Below are 22257 nucleotides of genomic sequence, written 5' to 3'. Positions count from 1 at the left end.
TTTCAAAAAAAGGGGAGTTAGTTTGAAATAACTCCCTTGTGTACACTAGGGCTCAGTGCCCTGGCACAGGACTCGGGGCAACTCCCCACATCAGGCCTCGCCCCCAATCTAGTCCTTCCCTCAATCCCCACCCCTGCTCTGCCCTATCCCTTCCCACCCCTGCTCCATCCTCTCCCACCCCAACTGCATGCCTTGCCTGAAGCCCCCAAGTACTGAGAGCCAGGGGATTACTGGAGGCCTCATGCAGGGCAGCAGCAGGCGTCCTCTCCCTCCTCCCCCCGACTCAACACAGAGATGTGGGCTGAAGCAACCTTGCAGCCTGCTCTGCTCTGCCCCACCACCCATCTCTCAGCCCATTGAGCTCTGCTCCGCTGCAGTGGTGGCAAGTGGAGCGGGCTGGGGCCAGGACACTCTGATGCCTCCGTGGTGAAGCAGAGCACAGCGGGATGGGCGATGGGCAGCAGGCAGGAGCAGAGCAGGTTGTTCCATTTTTCCAGCTCCAACCACTGTGGTGAATGTGGGAGTGGGACCCCTTGCTGCCACCCTGCACCAGACACTCCCTCCGCCCCCCCCCCCGGCAATCCCCAAGGCCACTCTGAGCCCCTCGTGTCCCGTCCATAGGACTGTTGAGGCACCTGACATGTGCCCCCCCCCCCAAAGCAAAGGTTCTGGGCAGGGCGGCCAGCCCAAACTCACCATCTATGGAGAGGATGGTTCTGAGTAAAGGGACTGGATATGAAGGTTTTCTTTTTAAGCAAGAGAAGAGGAAATGTTCCCATTTACCCCCACCTGAGCCCTGATGGCGAGGGAGCTGTTTGATACCCCGTGTTCCCAGTCAGTGTGAAGCGGCTGATCATACACTGCACTGTGACAAGGCACTAGGGAGTACACCAGCTTTTCAGACTGTCCCAGTTATTTGAGGGCTCCCGTCAGGTGGGAGTCTGGTAGCACGGCTATTCTTTAGGCCTCTGCTGTGAGGAAAATCCAAGCAAGAAAATATCAGGAGATCCAGCCCCCAGCATGGGAAGAGTTAAAAGTGTGACCAAGTGCTATCTATGAGACACTGAATTCCTTTCCTATGCGACTCAGCAGCCAGTATGGGGCAGACCCTATATTTAGAAAACTGCTAAAGGTTTGCTGCTGACAGTTGTCCTGCCCCTTAGAGAAGAAGCCGCGGTGAGAGAGGAAGGGTGGCTGATCTCTCGCACTAGCTGTGTCCCCTGTCAGGTTTTCTGCCCCATCCACTGGACTCAGTCGCTGTGCCTCAGATAACGAGTGACCATTCTGCTGTCAGGAGAGCTCAAGACACAGATGGTAAGTGCCATTTCCTCACATCTTTTCTTCCCCTCTCACGGACGCCATGAGCGGCAGCAGCTCGTCAGCCCTTGTTTATGGGACAGGACTACATTCCTGATATCTGAAACCAGCTGCCAAGGGATATCTGAGCCCTCAGGGCTGGAATGGGACAGCCACTCCCTGAGTGAAAGCCAAGTCACTCTGTCAGGCCTGAGGAACTGGCTGCTGCTTCTCCAAATAATATCAGCCACCCTGCACCCTGGCAGAGGTTGGTATCATGGGCTCACCACAATGGCTCCCTGAGGTGTGTCCTGAGTTTAAAGTTGGTTGGAATTAGGGTTTGGCCTTGATCCTTTGCAGCACAGGTGTAGGAATTAGGGGTGCTACCGCATCCCCTGGCTTGAAGCGGTGTCCACTATATACAAAGTTTATCGATGGGCTCAATGGCTCTCAGCACCATCACTATACAGACTGGTCCAGCACCCCTGCTTTGCAGTGTCTGGTTATGAGAAGGATAGGCATCACAGGGTATGTCTACACTGCCACCCTAGTTTAAACTAGGGTGGTTAATGTAGGCAACTGAAGTTGCAAATGAAGCCCGGGATTTGAATTTCCCGAGCTTCATTTGCTTCTTGCCGGGTGCCGCCATTTTTAAATCCCCGCTAGTTCGGACTCCGTGCCCACGGCTACACGCGGCACGGAGTAGGTAGTTCGGATTAGGCTCTCTAATCTGAACTACCGTTACTCCTTGTGGAACGAGGTGTACCGGTAGTTCGGAATAGGAAGCCTAATCTGAACTACCTACTCTGTGCCGCGTGTAGCCGCGGGCACAGAGTTTGAAATAGCGGGGATTAAAAAATGGCGGCGCCCAGCAAGATGCAAATGAAGCTTGGGAAATTCAAATCCCGGGCTTCATTTGCAACTTCGGTTTCCTACATTAACCACCCTAGTTCGAACTAGGGTGGCAGTGTAGACATACCCATATTCCCCACCCTCATATTCTTTCAAGTCTCTATGTCCAGCCCCCCCATCCTTCGCTGAATGAGGTTCCTTCTAGAGGAGTAGTCCCCAACTTTTACCTCATGCCCCCCTTACTCCTGTCTCTGTCTCCCCTCCAGTCAGGGGATACAGCTAGGGGTAAGAGTGCTGAGGCTAGACCCACTATCGGAGGTGGGAGCAGAGCCTCAGCTGCCCAGGCCACAGCTGGGGCACAGGATGCATTTTCCCATGGCTGGGGTTGGCAGCCAGAGCCAGCAGCAGAGCTGGATGGCCCTCCTCGCTCTCCCTCTGTGGGGGCTGGCCCCAATACCAGCTGCTCTCCCCCCCAAAGGTTCACACACCCAGTTTGGGGACCTCTGTTCTATTTTCTACTAACAGAGCTGAGCTGTGTCGAAGGAGAAGGAGGTTTTGCACAAGCCATCTTAGGCTTTTCCTCCTTCCTGACCTCCATCCCGGCTTCCTCCTTCTCTGCACAGTTCCAACCCCTAGCCAGCCAAGAAGGTGTTGATGCCATTAGTGTAACAGCGCTCTGCAATGCAAAGTTACCACCACAGAGTGTAGGGGAGCCCTGCCCCGCCTGGGATGCCACTTTTGAGGTACAAAGAAAACAGGACATCCGGGACGATCCTGAGCCCATAAAATGGACCACTGGCAGTGTGTGCTGAACATCCTTCCAGATTTCCTGGGACAGGATGATCCTGGGAAAATTTGGACAGGTGGCAAGCAACCAACACCTCACCTGACGGGTTTTCCTGCTTATGCTTCCTTTTTAATTCCCTGTCCCGGTGACCTCCCCACCTCAGGCAGATATCTCCTTAGAGCAGGCCATGGCAAGCAGCAAGGACTCAGACAGCGAGCAAGTGGTACCAGACGAAGAGGACAGACCAGATGTGAAGACAGTGCAGGCTCGCTACCTCCGCAGTCCCTCCCCCAGCCGGTGAGTGTATTTGCTACAGGGGCTGCCATGCCTTCCTGACTGCATGTGACAAATTGCTTCCCCTTCCTCAACAAGCCCACACATAGCCATCCTACGCAGATCAAGAACATTGCCTCAGGCTTCCCTCTCCTCCAAGAAGCAGGAATTTAGAGTGCCAGCATCGCCATCCTGGGGGGCAGATGCAGCTCATGTGTTATTTATGCCATTCATTCACCTTAGAACACACACATACCCAGTTGGAGGAGGCATTATTGCTTTCCCGTTCCTTATACTCTCCCTCCTCCACGTTAATTTGAAAAATTCAAGATCTGGATTTTAAGGCCCAGGAATGTTGGGCCCAGGCTTTGATTCAGCTCATTATCCATATTTGCAAATCTCATGAGTGAATTTTAACCCCTCAAAGATTGAGGCTGCTTGAATTTGAGTTTTGGATCAGGCGGCTTATCTCTCTCAGGAGGACTGGGGAAAGGCAGGAAGGTGCCACTTACAGGGCAGCAAAAAGTTGTTCTTCTGCCAGTTTTTGAGGTGTTTTTAGTCAAAACAAGTGTGATGAGCTTTATTTTATGTATGTATTTGTTTGTTTGTTTATTGTGCCTAACAAGAATTCCGCCTGGGGCAGGGAGTAATGGAAGAGTCTGCCAAAAAAGAGAGATTTTGGGGCATGGAGTTGTATGCAACTATGAAATAAAATGTTTCCAATAACAGCCTTAACCATAAAACAACAAGCAGTCCTGTGGCATCGTGGAGACTAACACATTTATTAGGTCATGAGCTTTCATGGGTAAAACCCACTTCATCAGATGAGTTGGGTTTGCTACCAACAACATACAGAATGTTGTTTCATTTGACTGGATTCTTTAAAAAAATTACCCTTGCAATTCTCTGGGTCCATATGCAATATAATCATATAGGGGTCTCATCTCTTCACTGTCTTCTAGTCCCCCTCCTCACCGGATCAGCCATTTGTGTAACAGAACCACTTCCCTCAGTGGTCCCCAACCTTTTGGAGCTGCTGGGCGCCTGGGGGCGGGGCTGCCAATGCGCCGTGCACCCGGTGCCGGTGCCCCCCATAGCTGTGTGCCCGGGGCTGGCACTACCCATGCACTGTGCGCCCGGGCGCAGAGCCGCCCATTCGCCACACGCCCCGGGGCGGGGCCGCCCATGCAGTTGGGGCTAGCGCCGCGCATGCGCGACATGCCCGGGACCAGTACCGCGCATGTGCCGTGCGCCCAGGGTGGGGCTGGCTCCGAGCACTTGGCGGGCACATGAAAATGCCCCGGTGGACGCCATGGTGCCCGCGGGCACTGTGTTACAGACCACTTCCAGCTGCCTTCCCTGGATCAAAGCTTGGAAACCACTGGTGCACACATGCACTCTACTGGCATCTGGCCTTGCACCCTTCCTTTCCCCTCACTAACACTGGTGCTGTTGAAGTGGCAGCAGCAGAGCAAAAATCCCTGCGCCTGCTAACTGTATCTCAGAGCTACACCAGCTTTCCCTTGAAGTCAGAACTGCTAATAGTAGTCACATAAGAAGGGTGAGCATCCCAGCGTGTTAAATTAAGACACCAGCAAACCCCTGCAACAGATTCCAGTGAAGTCATTTTATGGTTTTGTTTTGTTGAGATGCATGACAGCATGGAGTAGGCTCAGAGGGCCTCTTTTGGAGGCCTCAGGGTCCTGCCACATCCCCTCCCAGAGTGGAGCAGAAGAGCAGTCCTCCAAGCAGTGTAGAGTTTACATCAGGGGAAGCAGCCAATCAAAGGGGCTGCAGGAGTGGCCAGTCAGGAGGGCTATATCAAAAGGATCAGCAGAGAGGTTGCTGGGACTGATCAAGGGCTGAGCCCAGGGAGGGCTGCAAGAAGACTGGCACTGACCTTGTTACAAGGTGTTTCAGCAGTCAGTTCCTGGCTGGGGCCACCCAGCCACCACTAGCCCTGCTGCTGCTGGGGTTTCCCTAAGATTTGTGAAGTCTCTTGCAAATCCCTCTTCTGATGTTGTGGGGTTTCCTACCCATATTTGTTTCCACCCCCTCAGTAGCTAACAGGTGCTTCTAAATTCCCTCTCCATAGTTGGTCATCAAGAGCAATGTTCCCTCTAATGTTTTCTGTCCGTTTGTGGAATAAATGTTATGTGCACTGAAGCATGTGCAGATGTGCACCATCAGCAGAAACACATGCTGGTGGCTGTGGGTGCTCCACGAATGAGCTGGGTGTCACTTGAATCTCTCTTGGGTGGCTGCTCAAGCACACAGTTTACAGGAAACACTAATCAAGAGTCTCTCCATAATAACTGTTTGGGGTAGAGATGTTATGTACTTGATGTCAACCTGGAGGGGAATTTGGGGACCAAGAATGTGAAAAACCAGTTCACACAGCCTTCATGGAGGGGAGAGGTTTCTTTCCCACTGCAAACATGTGGTGCAGTTTTGACCTCCCCCCACCTTTTTCCTGCTTCCATCTAGCTGTATCTGCTGAAGTCTGAACCCTTCTGCTCTTTCTGCACTAGCCCATCACTCTGCACAGTCCATCTTGCCTGCCCCAATCTCCCCAGTTGCACCAGGCTTTGTAATATGCTGTCCATCTAACCTCCAGTTGCCAGTTACTACGGAAACCAATTTAATAAATGTAGCTGGCAGCCCCACTCGTATGTGCAGAAGCCTGAGACATCTAGGTCTTCTCATGGAGGGAGAGGAAACAGTCACCAATTCAAGTTAGAGATTGTGTGTCTCTACAGTCTGCTGTCTAATCCCTAGGGACCAGCGTTGGGCACAGGGAAAAGCTCATCTGACATTGTATCTGTGACTTGCTCAGAATGAACTCAGCATGCCTCTGTTTAATATTTTCTTTGTGTATAAATCTATTCCTGGTGAAAGGTGTAGGATTGACAGCCCTGGAGATTGATTCCCTCTTTTCCAATGGAACAAGTACAGCACCGGCAGCAGCAGAGTAAGCTTTCTCTATGGAAGTGACTTCCAGAGATGAGACGGGAACTCGGTGTATATCACCAGTCCTTGACTCCTCTGTTCATACTACCAATCAGGAGCCCAGTTAGCGGCAGTTTCCACTGAGTCTTTTTTGTCTCGTGTGACCACTTGTTCCCGGGAATGGAATCAAGATCCCAAATTTATTTCACGTAGCTACTATAAAACTATAGCACCTTTCAGACATTTTTGTTAAAGGTGTCAATTGAACTGGTAACTTAAAGGTGACCCTTAGATTGGTTGTGTCCTCCATTTTGAGCATGGAGAGTGAAAGCCGTTCAGCCACTCAGACATGTTAGAAATCATGTTGGTGAGAGTGTGGCATGAAATCACTTCTCCCTGGCTGCGTTCTGTGTGAGTTAATCAAGAGCTTCCTTCTAGTATATGTAATGATGAACAAGAAGTGTTTTTCAAATACTGGAAGCTTGCATCTCATGACTCCTTCAGTGATAGAATCGAAGTTGTGCTGATGGTTTTAGTTTACTTTAACTTGAGTAATCGAACAGGCAAGAGAACTTAGCAGGTCAGGATGAAGTCAGGACTTTACAGAGACAAAAACTCCAGAACAAATAATTATGAGAACTTGTTCAAATAAACAGAATTAATTCATTTTGACTGTGTTAACGAACCTTTTGATTCATTTTCCACTGAAAATCAAAAGAGTACATTTTTGGTTTGCAAGAATTTTCACTGTCAACGATTGGGTCACAAATATTCTCCATAAATATGTGGTCACCTGAGAGCCAGATTTCTTAAAGATATTTGGGCTCCAAGTGAGATTTCCCAAAGCAACTGGGTGCCTAAAATTCATCAATTTCAATGGGTGCTAGATACCTAGATGCTTTTGAAAATCCCACTAGACCTGTGGTGTTCAACACACTAGCCACATGTGGCTATTTGTCTGGTTGAATGTGGCTAGTTCACTATAGCAGTAACCACTATAGTGGCTACTGCTTCAGAACTGGCTGGACACCATGGCACTAGGTGCTTAATTAGCTTTGAAAATCTGGTCCTGAGTGTATAAGCAGCAGTCATGAAAGCTGTTGGTGGGGTTGATATTTGTCCAATAAGAGAACAGAAACAATACTATGTGACCAAACGAACAGTGAATGTGAAATTATGATGCAATCATTGTGATGGGTAGTTTGCAAGAGATCCATAAGCTGCCATATGATTACTTAAACCAACCATCAAATAATCTGGAAGAACAAACACGTGACATCTCTAAAAGTCAAAGAGCATTTGCAGACAATCTGTTAACAGAAAAAGGGCCAAAACTTCAGCATAATCTGTTGTGAATGGTTCACCAAACTCTAATCAGAAGCCACACTGGATACAAAAGAGAGCAGCAGACTTGGACTATACATGGCAGGAATAGTACTCAGATACAAGTGATGAGGGCCGTACAAGAACTTGTATGGAATAAAATGGATGTTCATGACTCTCTTTCTATCCATAAGTAGTTCTAGCAGTCTAGCAATGGATGTCCAAGCTATTTAGGATACATTACTCCTGGGAGAATTCTACAAAAAAAAAGTGTCCAATATTTTAAAATTCTGCATATTTTGTCAAAATAACACAATATCAATTTCAGTTATTTTGGTAATTTATTTCAAAATACCTGTCCGCAATTATGTCTGTAACAATGCAGATAAGAAGGATTCAGAAAATGTTTTTTGACAAATAGATTATTTACTAAGCATATAAACACAGAACTCTTGAGTAATACATTCTTGAGTAATAAAACATTTAAACTACAATACAGAACTATATTTCCCTCACCCCTCAAAAGTAGTGCAAAAGTTTGGGGGAGTTAGGGGTAGCGGAGGCGTTGAGGGAGAGGGAATTAATTGCAGGGAAGGAGCATGGGTGTTAACTTTTAAGGTAGTTGGGTAAACTATGAAATAGGGTAACAGGGTGGGATTTTGTTTATTTGTTTTTGGGGGGGGGGTTGTTTTTGTTTGGGGGGGCAGGGTTGCGAGGCAGGGAGAAAGTGTTAAAGAACTTCCCCCATACTGACCCTTAGCATTTCCCATTCAGTCAGGCACATCTGCCCCTGCCCCAATGTGTCCCTGAACCCCCCATGTGGCCTTGCACTCCCGTCCACATGTGTCTTTGCACCCCCTTAGAGCCAGCCTCCTCTCACCATCCACCTGCTTTCCTGCAATCCCTTCCCCTGTCCCCATGTGTCTCTCTGCCCCCTTTCAGCTCCTCCCTTTCCCTCATGTGGCCCTGCACCCTCCTCCCCCCGTGGCTTTGTACTTCTACTCCCATTCAGCCCCTGCCCCAGTCTGTCCCCCCCCCCACTGGTCCTTATTCACCCCTGTCTGTAACCCACTTGCCCCCGCCCAGCAGACCCATGTGCCCCACAATGTCTCCTGACCAGGGCTGGCCCACAACATTTTGGCACCTGAGGCGGGGAGCTCAAATAACATCCCCATGCTCCCTTGCTTGGGCCAAAACTTTGAAAGGTCTCAATTTTCTGGGTTCTAGTGGCGCCCGCCCCACAGTCCAGCACCTGAGGCGGCCACTTCAGTTCACCTCATCGTAAGGCCAGCCTTTCTCCTGACTTAGCCTAACAGGCACTGTGAAGAAGGCGCTGCAGGCTCTTTCTCTTTCTTATCATAGCTGGAGCTGGCCAGGAATGGCTACTCCGTTTTAGCACTACAGCACCCTCCGGTGGGCAGAAATGTGGAACAACTGAAACTTTCTGGCAGAAGCTTTTTTCTGTGGGAAAAAAATATAAATATGCACAGCACATGAATTATGTGCATGTTCATAAGTGCAAAATTCCCCCCAGAGTAATATATCTATACGGCAAGCAGTAGCCTCCTGCAGCAAGTCTCAGAGCCCAAATCTATAGACTGTGGCTCCTGGGTCTTATTAAAAACAGCTGTGTAGACATTCAGGGTACGTCTAAACTACATGGCTCCGTTGACTTGTAGATTTGTTATTTGTTTAAATAATCGCAGCTTCATTTAAATTTAAATGGCTGCCGCGCTGAGCCGACAAACAGTTGATCAGCTGTTTGTCGGCTCAGCGCGCTAGTCTGGACACTCCCCTGCCGACATGAAAGCCTTTTATCGACCTCCCCGGTAAACCTCATCCTACGAGGCATAACGGGGAGGTCAATAAAGGGCTTTCAGGTCGGTGCGGGAGCTGATCAGCTGTTTGTCGGCTCAGCGCGGCAGCCATTTAAATTTAAATGAAGCCGTGATTATTTAAATCGCGGCTTCATTTCCCTTTGTCGATCAGCCTAATCTACATGGCTCCATCGATGGAGCCATGCAGTTTAGACACACCCTCAGGTTTGAGCTGGAGCTTGGGGTCAGAAGCTATAAGAAAGGGGTGGATTTCAATCTGTAAAGCTGATCTCTAGTTCTTCCTACTACTGTATAACTAATAATAAACAAAAAGTGTTTTCCAAGAAAGAAAGCTGTCTCTGTGGAGGTATCCTTGATTTCTGCTTCACATGAGCAACCCATCTAACAGTCCCATCCCACCTACCTACCTGCAGTTCCTCTTTTGCATGAACTTTCTCCCGGTCTGTTCTTCTGTAGGTTCTATTCACTGTCTGCAGATCCTCATTGCAGGCCTCACTCCTGCCCACTTGCTGCCCCATAGCCCATCATTCCTAGCTCCAAATCCTCACCCACAAGAACCTCCACACAAACACAACTTTTGCAGACATCCTTTGGATGCCACAGATCTCTTCAAAAGGCAGTGTATAGAGGACACTTGTCACACTTTGCATGGGGGTATATCTTTCCCTCCATTCCTCCAAAGGTCCTCTGTCTGCCCTCCCTGCTGCTCTCCTCTGAAATATCTGAGAAGGGCAGCAATATCAGATGTATAGGGCAGAGGAGGAAGTGTTTGTCTAATGCCAATGTCATTGCTTGGCAGGTATTCAGTGGTATCAGACACAGACACAGAAAGCATTTTCATGGAGCCTATCCACCTGTCCTCTGCGGTAGCTGCTAAACAGATAATCAGTGAAGGTAAGAGGGAAAAGGGTAAGAAAGAAAGACTTTGGTTGTATTTGATTAGCCTCTTTCATCTTGGGATCTTAAAGTGCTGAACAAACTTTCATGAAGTCTCATAATTTACATACCATGAGGTAGATAGGTTTTTTCCATTTTACATACTATCACACAGAAATGTTTGGAGACTTGCCTTAAAGTTACACAGTGAGACAGTGGCAGAGTCGTAGAATACAGCTGCCTGCTCTAACCAGGGGCATTGAAATGGAGGAGTAGGGGGCAGGGAGTTATGGCCCCCTCACTTTTAAAAGCAGGACTGTAGCCTCCCATTTTGTACTGTAGGGAAGGGTGAGTAATGGGGGGAGGAGAAAAAAGCAAGCAGGGGGCCAGGTCTCAGGAAGAAGGGGTGGGGAGCTGGGAAGAAGCAGGGAGTGGACCATGGTTTAGGCACTGGAGGCCCCCACAAACACTTTTAGGGAGGTTCTGTCTCTCCTGCCTCTAACCACTGGGAAAGCTGCCTTCCCCCATATGCTTGGGATTAAGATGAGACTGCCCAAACTCTTTTTTCAGTTGTTACTTTAGCCAACATAGATCTACAAGGGATGAAAGGAAAGGTTACTGTGCTCAGTCCCCTATTAATTGTCTTGAAGCTATTGCCTGAGCACGCACACATGCACAGATTTTAGGCTGGGTGGGTGGACATTGCTGAACAAAAGCAAGATGCCTCAAGGATTGTCTCCAGAGAGAAAGAATAGTGAGTTCTTCACATGCTTTGAGTGACAGTCAGCTCATTCCAGAGCTGAAGACAAAGGAGGTCAAAGTGGATTCAGAATGTCCGGGGATGTTGGAGTCTGCAGAGCAGCTGCTGGTGGAGGACCTGTACAACCGAGTGAAAGAAAAGATCGATGACACCAGCTTGTTCAACACACCGTGCGTGATGGACTTGCAGAGGGCACTTATGAAGGACAGGCTGGAGTCCCCCTGGGATCCTGTGGATGAAGTCTGGCCCAATGTCTTTATAGCAGAAAAGTGAGTATGATCTTTTGTCACTGAGGTTGCACAAAATTCCTAGTGAAGAGTTACTAAAGTCACCTCAGCATAAATATATATTACATGCAGTGCTTTTTTTGTGACGGTACTGCCCGGTACACAATACCGACACCTCCTGATGCAGTACCAGCACCTCCAGTAAGAGCTCAGCAACTTTTCCCCTGGAGTACCGGCACTTTTTTTTTTTTTTTAACAAAAAAGCACTGATTACATGTAATGCCTTTCAAATGCACAGATCCAAAGACAGTTTACATTTCTTGTGTACAAAAATCTCACTGCACTGCAAAGCAATCACTTCTGTAAAAAACCACAGCTTTTCCACAACACATATTGACACTTCAGAACAGTTTGGGAAAGGAGGTGAAGAATACCGTATCCAATTAAAAGCACCAAGGAAACTGTAAGCAAAATGAACCCTCCTAGACACCAGGACAAACACTTATTCCTTCAAAAAAAATGGGGGGAGAGGGGCGAATCCCATGTAATTTACTGAAGACAAGTGGCCAGGGCTTCTGTTTTATAGCTCTCCCAAAAGACCTTCAGCAGCCTAGTACTGCCTAGCATTGTGCTGAGGGCATTGTTTCAGCACCAACAGGGAAGAGTGCTATGTGATTAATCACCAGTAATGTGTCTGGTAGCATTTGGCTTCTCTTTGAGCATCTCACAAGCATGTACTGAAGGTAAACTGCTAGAAGATGACTTGAGAGAGTGCTATTCTTCTGGGTAATCTTAGGGTGGAGAAAAGAAAGTTACTGTGCCTACAGACACCACAGTCTCCTGGACTGGACATACCTGCAGTGGGTCTTGTCTTCTATTCACCCAAATGAGATCGGAACCCTACACTAAGCTGCTGAGTTGGCTCTGTCTCCTGCTCCCATCTCACTTTTGCCATTGACAGATCCTGACAGCATGTGTTGATTGCTACTCACAGTTCTAAAATCTACATCAGCCATTTGAGAAACAGAAGAGTCAGATGGATGGGTAGAAAGGGTAAACCTACATCTCCGTTTCAGTGTTTATGAAGCAGAGGCAGCCCAACAGATAGAATATTCCTTTAAGCAGAGGTGAGGTTGGGAAGGGTTGCACTGAGTTGGTGACTGATTACTTCTCTGTGGCACAGTTTTGTGCTCGAGAATCTCAGCTTTTATTTAACAATTTCTGGCTCTTATGATTGCAAAGGAAGCTTCAAAATGCAAACAGAGTCTAAGCAATCCCCTGCTAACTCTAACCCTAACCATAGCAATGTACATGTAAATATTGTTAATGTTGTGAATATTATCAATGAAAGCGTCCAAGGAAGGAGAGGGACTATCATATTTTGAAGATTTGAACAGTCTACTGTGAGTGTAATCTTATTTTGAAGTCATGACTGGATGGAGCATGAGACAAGCTTGGGAGAGTATCCTCACATAGTGCTTTTTTCCAATCTGCCTCTGGGCTTAAGGAAAAAGGGGAAGTCCATGCATGGAAGTATTTCTAAGCTGCTGCTAGGTCAATCTAAGTGCACAAATTATACATATTAAAGATCTCATCTTTCAATATCATGCTCATTTTCTTGCCCTTAGATTATTCAGGACTTCAGTACATATCCCTTCCCTGATAACCTGATCCTTTTCTGACCCTCACATGTCACTGGACTGTTACAGATATCGCTCCACAGCATTGATTGGGCTGACAAAGAGTTACATCCAGCTTCGTTGGCCACTCTCCATGCCCCATTGAATTCATTCTCTTCTCTTCTTTTTTCTTTTTGATCAAGCCTCTTACTGACATTTCCTGTTCTAATACCACCTTTGCTGGTTACCTAGACAATGGTCTGGCTCTCTCCAACCTCAGAACAGGCTACAACTTCTAATGTTTATTTTTTTCTCTTCCTTGGAGGAGTGTGGCAGTGAACAAGGGCCGTCTGAAGAGGCTTGGGATCACTCATGTCCTGAATGCAGCTCATGGTACTGGGGTGTATACAGGGCCAGATTTCTACAATGGTTTGAATATCCAGTACCTGGGCATTGAGGTGGATGATTTTCCAGATATGGACATTTCCAAATACTTTCACCAGGCGGCAGAGTTCCTTGATGAAGCACTGTTGACCTACAGAGGTAAGATAAGGAGATTGGCCTAGTTCCTGGACACTTGGAAACCCAGTGATGCAGGAGGCACCATAGAGAATACTTTGGACCAGATTTCTGGTTATCCTTTGGGTTAATTGTGCATGGCAGATGGGAGGATTTCTAGTGAATACCCCAGGCCTAGTTCTGCACTGCCTCTACAGAAAACCCAGGCACAGTGGGCATTCCAAGATGTGAATATGTCAAGAATGGACTGGAGGTGGCAAGGGTGGCTCAGGGATAGGAAGAGAGATAGCTGATGTAGTCCTGCAACCCAGAGATCCCCTGCTGCAAGCCCTGCAACTGAAACTGCTGATCCCATGGCCAAGTGTTGGAGCTGACGAATATGCTTCTTTCAGCCTTTAGCAAGTGCTACTATTGCAATAATATCCAGTTGTTGGTCAAGGCTATCCCTCACATTCACTAGGTTATCTATATTGTACAGAACAATAGGGACCACTGTGCTATTGAAAGAGAAAAGAGGTGATGTGTTTCTGGGTGGTTATAGCAAAATCCTGCTTGCTCTTTTGGACCTAAATTCTATGGCGACACACCATGCTCTGGTTATTTCTAGGGAACTCTAGTACAGCACATCAGAAATTCTGCAGCAGTATCAGCTAAAATAAAAAATAGAGCTCTAAATTGAACTAAACATGAAAGTGAATATTAAATTCAGTCTTTGGTATCAATCGTGTTATTTATTTTCATATTAAATTCACTTAATTTTATTCTGCCCTTACATTTTGAATGCGCTGCTAATTTTTGTGTTGACAACATAACTGCATTGCAAAAGTTCTCAGTAGGAAAAGCTGATTAGCTAATAGGAGGCAGCTGGGCCTCCTGGCGTGCAGGAATTTGTAAGAGGCAGTTTGGGATTATAGAGGATGTTGAATGTTTCTGGTAAAATATCAATAGTGAAATAACTGACACTTTAGATTTGCTTTGTTGGATTTCAGAGTGAATAGCACATTGATGATGTACATGGGATAAATGGGAGAAGTTCAAACATCTGAGACATATTGTTTCGGGTTGTCTTTGGATTCAGGCAGACACCAGTGCATCAGTAATGCTTCTGTCCTGTTCAGAAGGGGATTTGATTTCATTCTCTTATTTTGGTAACTGTATGAGCTAGAAAAGTAATTTAAAGAGAAATAAATCTTCCATTTTGGAGCACTTTCAGTAACAGGTAGGCTCTGTGGCAAATGCCATGGAACATAGAATATATGGTGCCTTTATTATAACATGTCTTTGATGGTATTATAAGGTAGTGGAGCAGCTGCGTCAGGTTATCAGATTGCGAGGTCAGCTATACCCATCCGCCACCCGGCTATTTTACTCCAAAGACCCAATATGACTCTGCATGCGCATCAGTTTTGACCTATAGCAGACTCTAGATTTAAGTTCACTTGAACAGGGCAGATTTGAGTCCTGGCAAAAATGCAATTAATAATTTTATGTATCAAAGGCTCTAAAAGTGTTTTACAGACATTAACTAATTAACTAATTTCTCCTTCTAATGGCCTTTATGACCCTAGCCATGAATATTCATTCTCATTTGGGAGACTGAAACATGGTGCAGGTAAGTGAGCTAAAACAAGGTCACACAACACGTCAAGAGTATTGTAAGGCTCAGATCACTGACGTAGTAAAGGGCTTTGAGATTCTTTGATTAAATCCACTGTATGAGTACAAACTATTAATACAATTTCTGTAGTTAGCTTAATTTAAAATGTGTCTATCCATAGCTCTTGACACATGTGCACTTACTTGATATTATTTTGTCTCAACTTTTAATTAAGATAAATCAGAAAATAAAACAAAGAAAAATACTTAACTTCGGTCTAATCTAAATCTCAGTGAAATCAAACATCCATTGACAACAATGGACTTTGGATCGGGCCTTATGGGATAATTGCTGATTAACCTTTGTAGGTTGTTGAAAGTGTCTGACACTTTTATATTTCATACCTGTAGGTAAAATCCTGGTAAACAGTGAAATGGGAATCAGTCGCTCGGCTGTGCTGGTGGCTGCTTACCTGATGATCTTTCACCACATGACCATCTTAGAAGCCCTGATGACTATAAGGAAGAAGCGTGCCATTTACCCCAATGATGGCTTTGTGAAACAGCTCAGGGAGCTCAATGAGAAGCTGCTGGAGGAACGAGAGGAGGAAGATGCTGGGGGTGATGATGACACAGCCAGCCAGAGTTCTGTCATTGAAGCAGGGACCCAGTCCTTGCTGTCTGGAGTGGAGGTCTCTGAGAGTGTTATGGGAGCCAAAGTGCACTCGATCACGGTGGAAGAAGAGGATACCACCAGCATTCTGGGAAGTGTTATGAGTTCTTCATCCATGGGAAAATCTAGCTTGGTTTCCAAGCAGCCTACTCTCATCAGTGAGGAGGAGGAGGAACAACTGTATGAGGAATGGAGACAGAAGCAAGGCCTGCCTGCAAGGGAACCACCAAATCAAGATGTGGAAAACATACCTCCAAAACTTCCAGATCAGAGAGGGGAAGAATCTGAGGAGAATGTGCAACAGATGATCCGAGAGTGGCAGAGTCGAAATGCAAAATATGAAAAAGAAGGTTATTGGCTATCCAGGGAGGAGGATGGAGCCTCTAACAAGGGAGAAATGCCGTACCCTTCAAGTGAATTGGGTGACACAGAGAGCGTGAGCAGCCTTGATATCCGAATCTTGAAGCAACAACTGGAAGCCAGCAGCATCAACAGGTTGAGGAGGGGTCGCACAGACTCTGTGTCTACAGAAAGCACCTGGGATATGTGGAACCAGAGACTGCTGGAGATTGAGAAGGAAGCTGCTCACAGATACCGTTCTGGGAATAAAAGTGACAATGACAACCCAGAACCAGGACCAGAAAGAACGGGCAGAGATGTGGATGAGGAGAGTGTTATCTCAGACACCAGCTCCTTTTATAACTTCTGCAAAAAGAACAAAGACAAACTGACCCCTCTTGAAAGGTGGAAGATCAAGAGAATCCAGTTTGGCTTTCACAAGAAGGATGTAGACTCTTCTGTTCTTCCCAAGATGGAAGAGGGAAGCCAACTAGGTGAGGAGGCAGCAGTCGCAGAAGAAGAGAGGGATCCATCGGATGTTAGCCTGACAGCTTATCAGGCCTGGAAAATAAAACACCAGAAGAGGGTGGGCAGTGAGAACAAGGACGATATTGTGGAGTTTGCCAAGGGTGAAGATTCTGCTTCAGCCAAAAGGAAGCAGAGGAGAGTGGAGCTACTTGAACATTCAAAAAAGATCCTGGAAGAAAGCCAGTCCCTATGTGGCTGGGAGACAGAGAGCGCAATGAGTGGGAGTATCCCACTGTCATCTCTTTGGCTCTCAGCACCTTCCATAAATGGTGTTGAGGATTCAGCTTCTTTGCTGAGCATGCAGAGCAACCATTCATCTTTATCTCAGAACAAAAGCAGAGCTGGGGCTATGCAACCCCAAATGCCAGCCACACCTCTCCCCAACATCTCAGTTGGTCCAAATGCTGTGATATCCATGGCCAGCATTCAGAACTGGATTGCCAATGTGGTTAGTGAAACTATTGCTCAGAAACAAAATGAGATAATGATGTTGTCCCGTCCGCCCTCCTCCTTGGCCTCCAGTGTGAAGTCAGGTGACCTTGGCAGATGCCTTGATGATGACAAGGCCTCCCTTTACAGTGCACAGAGTGGCTTGTCTCTAGCAAGCTCTCTGCGCTGCCCGAGGGACGTGAATGGTGTTGACACCCAGTCTGTTCTGTCTTCCAGTGCCTCAGTAAGTGAGAGGACAAGGGGATCTAGCTCTAGCCTGAGGGTGACTCAAACAAGCAAGCCACTGTACAGCCTCTTTGCAGATGACATTGACCTGAAAAAACTCAGCCGGAAGGAGAAGGAGATGCAAATGGAGATGAGAGGGAAAATGTCAGATTATCAAATTGAAAAGCTTGTCAGAGACAACAAGCGTAGCACTTTATTTAAGAAGAAGAAGGCCAAAGGAGAAGATGAAGAAGAGAAAGTCGAAGATGACAGAGTGAACACAATAGGTGGCATCCGGTACCCCTTCCAAACAGATCCTGACAAAACTGATACAGCTGGCATCCGGTACCCCTTCCAAACAGATCCTGACAAAACTGATACAGCTTCTTCTTACTCGGATCAGTTTGCAAATACTGGTGCCATGAATTCAGAGGTGGAGACCAATATTAATAAGTGGCTCAGTGGCCTGAAAGAAGAAGGAAATACATCATATCATGACCATGCTGAAAAGGCTAAAGAGAAGTACAATAGATCATCCACTCTCAGAGAGATGAATTCTGAAGCATCCAGGTATAGCTTCTCCAGATCCCAAAGTGAAGAGGTGGACAGTTCTTCCTATCTGTCCAAAGGTGATTCACTGAGAACAACATCAAGATTTTCCTCTGCCTCTTCAAAGGAGGATAAGGAGATGTACAAGTTCACACGAATGAAAGCCAGAGAGACAATTTCTAGGGAAGAAAGCCCAGAGCCATCCTATGACTCTGAATCCCCTGGATCATCAACGCAGAGTCGAGTCAGATCCCGTCATTTGGAAAAATCTGAAGAGGAGTCTAGTTCCAACATGTCAGAATTTGGAGCAAAGAGAAAGTTTATTCAGAGTTTTTCAAAGTCTGAAGAGGATGGAGACAGAAAAGAGAAGGTGGAAGAAAGTGAAGAGAGGTTTGCATCAAAGCAATTTTCACGGTACAGACGAAGCACCCACAAGGAAGAAGAAGAAGAAATGGATGATGATGCCATTATTGCTGCCTGGAGAAGCCGACAAGAAGAAACTAAGGCAAAGCTCCGGCGAAGAAGAGAGGAATGACTGAAGACAAAGTCATAAAGACACCATGAGGACTGAAGTGTTCGGCCCAGCAGGAGTCCCAGACACAAATGTCTCATCTGAATAACTCATCATTATATTTAAGATCATCCTTCATGATTTTCAGGGCACTACCGATGTCCTGCAGAAACTTTCTTCACCTTAATTACCAGAATAGGTCGAGGAAGGTTACCAAGAAGGCTAAGCATTTGAAGTGGTTTTGGTTTGTCAAAAAGAAGACGCTTGTGCTAAATCATTAGCGTAGGTGTGAACAAATCTTTAGGAGACATTTGTATCTGGAGAATATCTTAGTAACAATAGCAGGTAAAGCTATTCTGCCCTCTGGAACAGTACCCACCAGTCAAGAGTTTGGTCACATCTTGTTTTGATTATTTCACTTTTCAGCAGTCATTAAAGAGTCACTCTAGCATTATTTCTAGCTTTATTTTTATTATAAATGGGGGAATGGCAAACCAACAACCTTCTCTAGAAGCTTGGCAGTGTGTTTTTGTGTCATCAGCACTGCCTTTTTTCCATTTAGAAAATGTTGAGGGTTCTTTTTATTTTTAAGTACATTACTCCTTTTTTTATTAAGCACAAGCTAATGTGGCTTTGTTATGTGTTCTTCAGCAGTGTCATGAATGTCAACAACAGAATTTGCTCCACTGAGTAGCTGCAGCAGAACAAAATATCCATTAAATGTAACTGTTGTGGCGATTTATATTTTAGGGGGTCTTAATTTATTTGCTATCAATTGTTTGAGATTAGGGGGAAGGAAGCTACTTTGAAATTCAAGGGAAGCTCCCTACCGAATATAGCATAAGGCCAAACTCTGAAATGACATATGGCAATGTCGGACCCTTTTTAAAATGACCATATCCAGGGTGGTAGATCTTGGCATATGTGTATAATAGAGCAAGGCCTGCCAACCAGAGGAAGGGGGAGTTTTGAAAGGGGCCCTGGGCTCCCCACTGCCACCTCTGCTGCAAGAACAGTGGCGACCAGAGCCCTGTAGTGCATTACACAGTATGATTCGGGAGAGCAGTGCAACGTTCCCTGAGCAGTGCTGAGGGCTGGCTGTCCCAGGCCCGCCCCTTCTGGGAGCATAGAACCAGCCCCCCTCAGGGACCTTGAGCTTGCCCAGGGACCCAGCAAGTCTGTTGGCTAACATAAACTATATAAAAACTTCAGAGGGGTAGCAGAGTTAGTCTGTAACAGGAAAAACTTAAAAAGTCTAGTAGCACCTTATAGACTAACAAAACATGTATGGTATCATGAGCTTTTGTGGTGTTACCAGCAAAGGCGCTCTAGTAAACCAATTTAGACTGGGCTTGCTGACTAGGTGGTAAATGCCTTTGTCCCAGAAGGCGATCTGGCCTGGAACCCACTGTATCTATCACCTGCGGATCTCTCAGATGTTAATAAACACTGACTCTGATCATTATGTTTGAAAAATGCAAAACTGTATTGAATACAACAGGTAATAAACACAACACTAAATCAATGACCAACCCCTCACCCTCTGAAAATAAAAGAGGACAGGAATGATATAATTGATGTTATACTCAGTCTGTCAGAGGCAGTTGATATTCAGGACCTACAACCCTTTAACTAAGGTAGCTGTCGGGAAGAGCACTGAGGTGTCCTTGGTGAAGTAGAGACGTTTGATGATGTTAGCCTCTGCTTGCATGGCTGACAGATGCGCAGTTTGTGAGATGTTAAACACCAGGAGGGCCTTCACCACAGCTGATGCCGGAGGCTCTATGCGGTCCCGATGACGTAGGATCGGATATCAAGTAGCTAGGGCTCACGATACTGGGCTTTCGCCACAGAGTGGGCCGAAGCACCCTGAGGGCGGCAGGAGTAGAACCAGACAGGTTAGACTGGGCCTTCACCATGGTCTCCTCTGTGACATGACGACTCCTTCTCCAGGTGTAGTGAGAAACTGCCGACCAGATCTCCTCAGACTTCTAGGTTTTATAGAATCCAAGGCGGGAAACTCCAATGGTCTTGAGTGCAAAGCAGGGCGTGGTGCTGTGTGCAAACACATGGTGCTGGGTGCAGACAACTGGTGCAGTGTGCATGGACACGTGCCATGTGCAGAGGATGTTTTGGTGGCAAAAAGTCCTCACAGTCTGTTGGGTTCCATTTTAAAGTCCCATCATGCACCACAACTCCATTTTGGATTGTTCTTTTAGATTCAGTCTCCATTTTGTTTCAGTGCATTTCTGTTAACATTAAATTCCTACTAACAGTGGGCACAACCCACTTCTTCATAGTAACAATAATGCTTCCTCCTTGTTAGACGTTTAATACGCTGATGTATGTGTCTGTGTAGTACTATTTCCCTTGACTAGATAGAATTAGGCCCTGTCCAATATGATTGTGTCTCCTCTAGTGGCCTGAGGTCTATAAAAGGAAAAAATACTCAATACTGCTGACTGCCTGGTAGTCTTAATAATGGATATTCTGATCTCATTCAAAAGGTAGAGGTCTGTTTTGGAGGAAAAGTTCTGAGTTCAATTTGACATTGCATGTATGAAGTAAAGCTGGTACCAGTCCATTATGTCTGCAGTCCTATTGTGTCTTTTTTATTATTTTTCAGCATTTTTGTCTTAAATAAAAGGGTGTTAACTCATGCCAAACTCTGGTAATAAACGAATAGGTGACTAATACATGGTGGAATGCAACATGCAAAGACTACGTACAGTACAAAGAGAAAATTTTATGTTTCTGTTAAATGATAGCTCTGTGGTAGTTTCACATTTATTTTCAAGAGATGGCAGTTTTAATTGGTCCAGAGGTTAAAGTCAGCATGTTCCATGTTCATTTACTTCAGAGACTCTGGTTCTAGTCCCTGCCATGGTCTGCTGAATCCTATGAAGTTCCATGTGACAAGACAGCTTGTCTAGACACCACTATAGGATAGATTGTATATCATTGTAAGTCTCTGACACATCCAGAGACTGACTATTTGGCTGAATAATATAATACACGTTACCAGCCAATTTGCCATTTCTCCCTCAAATCTTACCTTAAAATATCTTTGGTCAGCTTTCCATCACTGATGTCCACACTGGAATTATCTGCTCCCTCTTCTATTAAGATTATATTTTGAAACACCAGACACTTCCATAACTCCATTCCTGGAACTAAATACAAGCAGAAATCCAGGCAAAGACCTGTCATTGTTGTAATATTCTTCCCCCAAGAATAGCTTTTTTTGTCTGTGTCTTTTCATCTCATCTCCCTTTCTCTATGATATTGAGGGTAGATATTGTTATGATTTTTATCACTTCTCAGAATAGTAACTCTCTAATATGGATTGTAAGTTCCACAGGGCATGAACTTTATTGTCCTATTTCTCTGGGTGGTGCCATGCACATCAGCAGTGCTATCAAAATAATAATTAATGATAAAATGTATCTGTCTTTTTTATATTCAGTGGAAATGTAGAACCATTTCAATCAACCATCCCTCATTGATTGTACTTCTGGGTCTGTTGGATGTAAGGATCCTTATTTCTGACATCCACGACAAGGTTAACCAGTAGGGGGGTCAGTGCTCCAAATGAAAGGGATTCTCGGAATCAGATGATTAAATAATAACAGAAGGAGAGAAATATGAAAAGGAACACATTTTACTTATTTTGTTTCTTCACAATAAATTCAGATTACATTTTTCATTTAAACTGGATCCCAAGGCTGTCACAGAATTAAATTATTCAGGACAGAGGATAGTGTATGATCATATAACAAGCCTGAAATGCTCCACCCTATTAGCAAGTTTTGACCCTTCTGGGAAAGAATTAAGTGGGTTTTGCTGACTCATTGAGGTAGGTGGCTTATTACTGCTCTTGTATAAAAGGGAAATGGAAATAGCTGTCTGGGGAGAAACATTCTAGGTTGTGGGCTGAAGAGTCACGAGGGAGAAACCTGAAAAACAGCTGAACTTTGTTTTCTTATTGCTGCTATCTTTGTTAATAAATTCAAACCCCCAAAGCAGGAAGGGGGTGATTTTGGACTCTACACATTCTATGCACTGTGTTTGAGAGCAGGTTGGGAAAG

The 22257-nt window shown here is 45.8% G+C and overlaps 1 protein-coding gene and 1 long non-coding RNA gene across 4 annotated transcripts in view; one reads left to right on the top strand and one right to left on the bottom strand.

The window, feature by feature from the left end:
* Positions 1-1141: 1141 nt before the first annotated feature.
* On the top strand, positions 1142-22095 carry STYXL2 (serine/threonine/tyrosine interacting like 2). 2 transcript variants are annotated; one of them, XM_006124225.5, is made up of 6 exons: positions 1142-1314; positions 3115-3232; positions 10118-10212; positions 10992-11223; positions 13126-13343; positions 15327-22095. In XM_006124225.5, the coding sequence occupies exons 2-6, from the start codon at positions 3123-3125 to the stop codon at positions 18191-18193; spliced, it is 3522 nt and encodes a 1173-aa protein (XP_006124287.3). In that variant the 5' UTR covers positions 1142-1314; positions 3115-3122; the 3' UTR covers positions 18194-22095. The 2 variants fall into 2 exon arrangements, with proteins under 2 accessions (XP_006124287.3, XP_006124286.3); XM_006124224.5 differs by having other exon boundaries at positions 3099-3232.
* Positions 7603-22257, bottom strand: part of LOC112545991 (uncharacterized) — a 40811-nt gene continuing 26156 nt past the window's right edge. For both annotated transcript variants that reach the window (XR_012897682.2, XR_016347844.1), the window contains exons 4-5: positions 21225-21342; positions 7603-7737 (exon numbers count right to left, since the gene is read on the bottom strand). This is a non-coding gene — a long non-coding RNA (uncharacterized LOC112545991). The remainder of the gene's footprint in view (positions 7738-21224; positions 21343-22257) is intronic.

Source organism: Pelodiscus sinensis, chromosome 1 (assembly GCF_052426305.1).
Source record: "Pelodiscus sinensis isolate ZL-2025 chromosome 1, ASM5242630v1, whole genome shotgun sequence".
NCBI lineage: Eukaryota > Metazoa > Chordata > Testudines > Trionychidae > Pelodiscus > Pelodiscus sinensis.
This window is presented reverse-complemented; position numbering and strand designations above follow the sequence as displayed.